This window comes from Falco biarmicus, chromosome 4 (genome assembly GCF_023638135.1).
Source record: "Falco biarmicus isolate bFalBia1 chromosome 4, bFalBia1.pri, whole genome shotgun sequence".
In the NCBI taxonomy this organism is placed as follows: domain Eukaryota; kingdom Metazoa; phylum Chordata; class Aves; order Falconiformes; family Falconidae; genus Falco; species Falco biarmicus.
Window position 1 is genome coordinate 45,645,315 of NC_079291.1, and position 8,276 is coordinate 45,653,590.

Sequence of the window (8,276 nt, forward strand, 5' to 3'; positions counted from 1 at the left end):
TGTCTTCCTCTGTTAACTCTCACTCCAACTTCCAGACTAGCTCACTGGTACCACTGAAAGCCAAAATGAGATTTAATCCTGGAAAACCATTGCATTTGTTGCTTTTGAAGGGTAAATATTGCTAAAGGCTATTTGATTTGGAGTGAGGTAGGGTGATGTTAGTCTTACCAGTTGCAGACTGGGCCCATGACAGAGGCTAGAGCCCTTAGCAGGAGCAGGCTTTCACATGTATGATGCAGCCTGGCAGGCGAACAGTCATCTCAGAATAACAGCTTTGTCAAAACTGTGTGCAAGAAGCTCATCTTACTATGCAAATACTGCCATTAGAAGAACATCTCCAAATGTTCCCAAATGCACTGGATGTCTTTTCTCCTTTGCTGTGTGAAGACTGCTTCCATGAGGCTGCTGATCTGGCTTTGTTTCTGTAAAGAGCATTTCAAATGAGCTTAACCAAATGTTGAATAAACATTTCTGTATCAGTGCTAGAACTCCAGTGTTTGTCCCCTGAGAAGGGTGACATAGCCTGGCAGTCTGGCCCTTTTGTGTCCTTGGTTTAAGTGCTGAGGGTGTGGGTAAGCTTTCAAGGAATAAACTGAGCCATGCAGGGGGTTCGTATCTTGTGACCTGGTTTTCTCCTCCCGTCCCCTGCCACTCCCTGAAACAGTGAGCACCTGCAATTTTGTGGGGAGTTCTATTAATGTGAATGTGTCTGGCCTTAGGAAAATCAGGTTTCTGAAATGTAAATCCATTTTTATTCTTAAGTCAGCCTCACACAGAACAATTCTGAATTTTTGTATGTTCTAGCAGTTTAGATGGCAAAATGTTTGCAATCTAAGAAATGTTTCTGCTTTAGAGGCATCTTCCCACACCATCAGTGCATTAAGCTTAGAAAGATGCAATGCTATCCTGGAGTGCACTAGCCCTCAAAAACTTTTTTCCCCTTGATTGTTTTGCATTCAAGTGGTGTCTGTTCTTCAAGTTTGGAAATACCAGAAGAGGCTTAATAGTGATAAGCAGTTCTGAAAACACAAGTGTTGCTGGCACAGACTCCTTTCTTGGCTGGCCTAGCAATTTGAGGAGAGTGGGCAACAGAAGCGATAAAGGATCCTGCACAGGAGTGTCCACCCACTGAGGCCAAATCCAGAAGTTCTTTCATAGCCAGTTCCCCTTTGATATGAGTCTGGATGCAGCAGACGGACACTTGCACACAGGAGTGAAAATTTCCCTCTGAGGATTTTTATGCTTGTTTGACTGAAAATGTTCACTCACATCATCATAGAAGTCCTGAGGGCGAACGTTTTATTTCAAAGTGTGATATGCAACTATTTTCATGCTCAACTGTCTAAATGTGAGTGCTGTGGGAGTACAGCCTACAAGAGGGACGTTTAAGGTTAGCAGAGATACTCAGATTGCGTAAGAGCAGCAAGTAGCACACCATAGCACAGGCTGTGGTGCCAGTTCGTCCAGGCCCCTGTGTGCCTACAGACTCCTCTGCAGGTAGCCCTGGTTGCTCCACACCATGACCATGCATCCGAAGGAGCCTAGGGTAAGTCAGATGTGTGCATAATGGCACAGGGCAGGCAGATCTCACAAGGCAGAGCCCTTTCCACACAATCCTATCCCAGAGTCACAAGGGTGAATGAAAAGGTTTGTAACTGCTCACTTCATGGCCAACATTGGGATAAATCCAATTAAAAAAATCTGACAGAAGAGCATCCTTGAGGATTCAGGAAAAGAAAAACAACATGTAGTCTGTCCTGTGAACTGACAAGAGGTAGGCTGAAATGGATAACAGTGTTAGTAAGCCAGTCCAGTGCCTTAGTGAATAATGTTCAAAACGTGAGCTGCGGTTTTGCAAACTGAAGCAAGACAATCTAACCATAGTGATATAACACAGCTGTGCTTTCCTGTATTCTGTTGAATTAATCTGAAACCAAGGTTTTGCAATTGAATTAAAAGACCCTGATGACTGGATGGCATCATCACTTCTTCAGCCAGCCTTAAACATGCTGCTAGGAAACTTAAAGCATTTATTTATCCTTAATGTTCAGTACAAGGAGGGCAAATCTTTGGTCTTTCTCTCCCTGTCAAAGCATCTGAAAACTAGAAGTGATCACTTAGCATTCAGTGTGCCTGTTCCTACCTACCCAAGGCTTCCAGAATTCTATTTCCATGCATTTGATCCAAGTTGTTTCTGAATTAACACTGGTGTAAATACAGAATTTGGGTCAGGAATGTAGTATGTATCTTTAAGGTTGTAAGTCCACTATTAGCTTCTTTTTAAAATAAAAACTAGAGAAAAGATGTCTCATTTCATCAACTAGCAATGTTAAATAGATTTCACACTTTATTAATAGTGTTATCTTGGGCTTTTTTTTCAGATACGTATGACCCCACCAAAGTTGAAAAGGTGTGAGATGAAAGAAGAGAGAATGGAGAGATTTCTGCTCTACTAAGAATGTTTCACTGATTATTTTTTTTTTCTGGGTGCTTTTTCTGTGTTTTTTGTTCTTTGATGCTTGGAAATTGCCTCTATTTGTGGTGTTCATGGTGTACTGATAATGCCTTTACCACTGCCACTAGGAATTAGCTATTTGTATCTGAAACTATTGCGGAGACCACAGAAAATCTGACTTCTACATTGGAACCATCTGGCTTTTTAGTGTTAAGACTTAATACCTACCATTGGCAAGAAGTTTTTATCTGAACTCTATTTCAGTCTTTAGCGGGGACGATGAAATGCATGAAGTGAGGCTTTTGAGCTTTCTCTTTTGTATAAATGTAAACGTGGGAGATTAATGAAATGATTTTTAAAAGAATGTGAATTTATAAGCTAAACTTCTAGGTATCTACAGTCTAAACTTTGTTTAACTTAAGGGATTTTTGGCCATAAGTAGAAAGTGCTGCTGCACTACATGGGGGACAAAATGCAAGAGAATGGTAGCGAAGACTGATTGTGAAGTTATTTCTGACTTCCAGAGCTAGAATTTACTCAGATTAAATAATTACTTGCCACCTAGAGAAAAGCAAAACCCCCAAAGCTTCTAAAAGATGGAAGACTTTTGTAGTACAGTGTACAGAACGTGTAATTATAGTAGCTGGCAACTAGTGTTTCAAACCAATGCAAAGTATACCACTGGCTGTTTTGCACTCAGTATTACCTATTTTTGTTTTGCTGTTTAGAAATTCTTTATATGAAAGAATAGTAGCTGGTTTAAAATAGCCCATTTTAACAAAGTAACTATATTTCTTGTTACAGAATACTATCTATTTTTCTACGATGTAAACAATTGCTAACAAGTGGCAAGTATAAAGAAGTATTGTTATGGTTATTATTATTATTATTATTATTATTATAATATTTTAAGAAGACTTATCCCTCTGAGTGAAGGTGCCCCTAGGAGATTTCACTTGTATATCTTAATGCACACAATGTATTGCCACATACTCAGTAGTGCTACCTTATTTTGTTCTGAAAAGAGTCATCTATGTATGTATGTATGTACTACAGGGTTAATGTCTGTTTTTCTCCACTCAACCCTCAGATCATTCTTCTTGGAGCCACTTTCTGAAGCACAGCTGAGAACTGTCTGGGCTGGTGTTGTTGCCATTACATTCCAGTGATGGTGATTAACAAAAAGTGGGTTGGGGTCTTTGTCCCGGTGTCTCTTCGTGGCTTAGATAAAATTCCTAGTTTCTTTCTTTTAATCTGTTCCCTTTTACAGATTATGGGTTTGGATTAGGCCAGTGTATAAAAATAAACAAAACTGGGTTTAATTCTTCCCTGAAGTCAACTGATGTTCCTGGGGAGGAGTTCAGGTGTCTTCTTGACAGCATTTAAATACCTGACTTTAAGTATATTTTATCTGCACACACAAATGCATGAGTTAAAGAATTTATAATAAAGCCTATACATTCTGCTCTTTGATACCGAATTAACCTGCATAGTATCTGTGTCTTTAAAGCCTTTATGTCCACTCCTGTGTGTTTTTTTGTAAGTACCTATGTACTAATATTCTTCTGATGACTTGTTCATGTACTTCACTTCTCTATTCTACTGGCCTTTTCTGGTTTTTAGCATAATTTTATTTTTTAAATTCTTCCAATTTCTTGAAATATTTTTTTCCTAAGTCTGTAATTTGGAAAGAACGACAGGGAAAAACACTCATCCTGTGTTTTGGCAGCAAGAATTTCTTGTCTGTAACACATGATTCTGTTACATATGGACTATTTAAAGCTTGTTTGAAAAGAAAATGTGGTGTATAATTCATTTTATTAACTCTTGTGCATGCTGTGTAGCTATACATGTTGAAAAACTGTTTCCACCAGTCTTGCTATATCCACCTTTCTTCATCACCATCTAGGGCATCTGGGGGCTAGCAAATAGCTACAAAACATGTTTCACCCTCCCCAATTCTACCCATAAAAAACTAGTTCTGAAATAGAACTACTTCAGCTCTTATCATCCCACTTACTCGTAAAGCTGAAATGCCTAACAATAACTTGAAAGTTTTAATTTATCCTTGATTTCTAAAGAACTATAAATTGTCTATTGAACCACCACCTTCAGTTCGTGCCTCTGTGGAGTAAGTTTCCCATGCAATCCATTTTCTTCTGATGGGGAGGAGGTTAATTGATTATGCAACATGTCTGTTTCATCAGTCATGTCAAGTAATTACTTTTCCAATGCACATAAACAGCCAAGATAGAAAGAAAGAAAGGAAAGAAAGAAAGAAAGAAAGAAAGAAAAGAAAAAGCAGCAATATTGTGGGGAAGGTTTTATTGGCCAAGAATGAGAAATTAAAACCTAGAAAGTTAGTAAGCTTTGTTTTGCAGTAGTGTGTGACTGACCAGTGGATGAAAGACTGAAGTTAGTACTGCTTTAAAAATGGTGTATTCCTCTAACAACACTGGTTGTTCTGTTTGATACTATGATACAGACAACTAAGAAGTACACGGAGTACAGCTTTGTGAACGATCGTGCTTCAGTGTTTCTACAGTACCTGCGCCATAATTAAAATGTCAGCTACGGAATGGGCTGGATGGTACCATAGTCGAACACCCTTCCAGATACCTTTTGGCAGTTGTGAACAGCAATTAACAGTAAGCTCTTTTTACACCAGATGTAGTTAAAAAAACAGTAGATGGTGACTTTCAGTGCCTGTCTCAATGGGTGCATAAAAATGTCATGGCAACAGCTGTCACTGGTAATGGCAACGGCAGGAGCCCAGGGCTGAGCGGATGCCGAGGAGGAAGATGTGGCGGTGTGAGGAGGAGGATGTGGCAGAGTTTCCAGTGCCTCCTGCAACGCGATCGTGTGACTGCAGAGCCGCAGTGAAGAACTGTGCGTTTACCTTTGTTCTCAGGAGGAAGAGCAAAGCTAGAACCTCACAAATCACATTGTTACAAGCTGCTGTGTATCCAGCTTGTGCTGTTGTTGCACCGCTGCTGCTGGGGATAATGGGGTTGGATGGCAAGTTATCAAAGGGCTTCCTTAGGAAGATACTGGTTTCATGGGCGTTCCCAGAAATTCGTGCAAAAACCCCGTGCCTGGCTTATACATTTCTAAAATGTTTAATGGGAGACCCCTCGGGAGACGGATAGCTAAATAGGGCCTGCCACCTCCTTCTATTTACCCAGCTGAAACCCAGAATGGACGGTCAGCCCACGGGGCAGGGGCAGTGGCAGCAGCTGGCGGCAGCGCTGAGGTTTCTTCCTTCCTGGAAGATTTCCAGGAAGCTTCCTGGAAGATAAACGACGAACACAAAGTTTCAGGCTCTTCTGTCCGAGGAAGAAGAGTCACTCAGAGCCTGGGGGCTCCCGACCGGTCCGAGCGCAGCCCCGGCGGGGGCGGTGGGGCGGGCCAGCCCCGGGGGTGCGGCCGTTCCAAGGCGAAGCGCTCCCTCGTGCGGCTCCCTCGGCGGCAGCCGCAGGTCTGTTCCCGTCAGGAATCGCTGCTGTCGACCCCGCTCCAGCCTCGTCGCTGGAGGCACTTTGAACTGGGCAGAAGCGCGGTCTGGGCAGCTCCTCAGCGCGAGTTTCAAACGCCACTGCCGTCGCAGCTGAACAGGGTGGGAGGGGGAAGGCAACGGCGGGAAATCCCGGCGAACGACTCAAGACCGGTAACGGAAACGCCTGGCCATATGCCTGGCTTAAGCATCCCCTGTCAGCTACTGGCTCAAGAAGCCTTCCCCAGGCATAAGAAGGGCTGCTGCATTTCATACCGCAGGTTCTACAGCAGGTCGGTCTTCACTGCGACTGTATCAGGTATCGAAGCCATTGAGCTTCCTCGACTCGCTTTGTGATGTTGGGAGCAAATAGTCCATACACTGAAACACCCGATAGCTCTCGAAAAACATGAAGGACAGCACATGCTTAAAGTGCTAAGGTGACAGAATTAATCTGTCACCTTTAGAAAATTACCAGTCCCATCAAGCTTATTTACATATAAATATTGGCATTTAGTAAAATATTTCTGTTTGTTTAATATCATAAATCAATATTAATATCTAGGGTCAACATTCTGTTGCCTTTGCCACATGGACACCCAGCTGATTGTAGTTTTATAACACTCGGCCTTCTCTTTGGGTTAAAAAGCTGATATTTCCTTCACTGCCCCTTTTCAAACTAGTGAAGTGATTGGCAGAAAAGCAGAAGTGAAATATTCTTGCATTTTAAACGACAGAAGTTCTTGCAGTTGCAAAGTGGGCACTTTTGTCCACGTTCAAGATCTGATAGAAACAAGCGAATGTGAGAAGTGAATCTTTACTTGGCAGGAACCCTCAGCACAAAGAAGAGAGACAAAACCATGTTAAAAGGAATGGAAAGGATTGACAGCTTGTCAGCCTTTTGAATGTTTTCTGTAAAGCTGTCATTTTGGAGGACATTGGTATTCTCTTGGTTGAGGATCAAACAATCCCCTAATTTCCCTCTGCTGGCAATAAGCCACAATGCTGCCATCCTAATTTAGTGGAGTGAGATATAATTACAAGTGAAGACTACAAAGTTTAAACTCCTATTCTTCTGCATAATCCAAATAAAATATCAAGCTGAAGATTTCATGAGATGATGACTATATCATTGAATGTATTAGAAAAGTTGAGAAATTCTGATTTAATTCTTATTCAAACTTGCGCGAAAATGCTCACTGCACCTCCCCCTGGGACTAAACAAAAGCTGTTTACCATCAACTCTATTTTTAAAGAAAAAAATGTTTCAAACAAAGAAAAAGGGAAATCCTGATATCAATAGCAAAACCCAAAACCGCAATGCTACCTCCCACCCATGCTGAAAAATATGCTTGCAATATGGCTTGCAGAGCTGCACAGCAGGGAGAGGGTGAAGGGAACTTAGTTCAGAATTGACCGACACATGGCTGAGATTAGAAATAAAAATGAAATTTCCCAGCCAAGAGAAACTGCAATAACACACAGATTATAAAATGAAGGAGGAACTTTCCACCCTCAACAGCAGCAATCTCAGCCTTCTTTCAAGCTCTGGACCAGCAGAGAAAATAATCAGAACCATTCCAAAAGCCATTCCTAACCTGGAAGGAAAACAAGGAGATATATGTGTTAGACAGTAGTATATCAGTATCCTTGTGTCTTTGTCCTTATACAATGCAGATAATTCTCCACGCTGACTTTCATGATACTGTGGCTTATCTCCAAAACTAATACTATGTCACTGCCATGGTTTCCTGCTCTAACTAGCCCAAGGGCTGATTTAGAGGGATAAAAAGAGATAAAATAGGGGTAAGCAATTACAATACTATTTATATATCAGAAGGTTAATGTGTTTTAAGAATTTCCTTTGTATTTTTTTCTGCACAATGCAAATACTGTGTTTCTGGGTTTATGTGTAAACTGGAGGGGTGCTGTTATTCAGGAGAAAACATTCTCCAAATAAAGATTTTGCATGGATACACTCCTCTGTGATGCTGATGTTGTTATCATGGGGCAAAATGGAGCATGTGCTCTGATCTTTGCATTGCCTTCAAGAAAGATAAATGTATTGGTGAAGTGCTAAAAGGCTGCAGTATTCTCCAGGAGACTGCTACTTCAAAACCTGATGTATTGACTAGCCTGTTACAACATCAGGTAAAGAAATTGTGTTTACTTGAAAGAATTACTTTCCACATGCGCACTTTCTCAGAGCAGCACAGACTATAGGTCACTCCTTTCCAAGTTGTGTTCTGTCTGTTTGCTACCTTTAGGGTATGTTCTGCCTTTGTGTGAGAGTGGATTCCTCCCCTACTGCCTGGCAACCAGCCATCT

General features: G+C 41.4%; 1 protein-coding gene across 1 annotated transcript in view; it reads left to right on the forward strand.

Annotated features, from left to right (window-relative positions):
- JCAD (junctional cadherin 5 associated) overlaps nucleotides 1-7,926 on the forward strand; it is a 66,569-nt gene extending 58,643 nt beyond the window's left edge. The window contains exon 5 of the mRNA XM_056336610.1: nucleotides 2,382-7,926. Coding sequence (XP_056192585.1) covers nucleotides 2,382-2,416 — 35 coding nt within the window. The 3' untranslated portion in view covers nucleotides 2,417-7,926. The remainder of the gene's footprint in view (nucleotides 1-2,381) is intronic.
- Nucleotides 7,927-8,276: the final 350 nt, after the last annotated feature.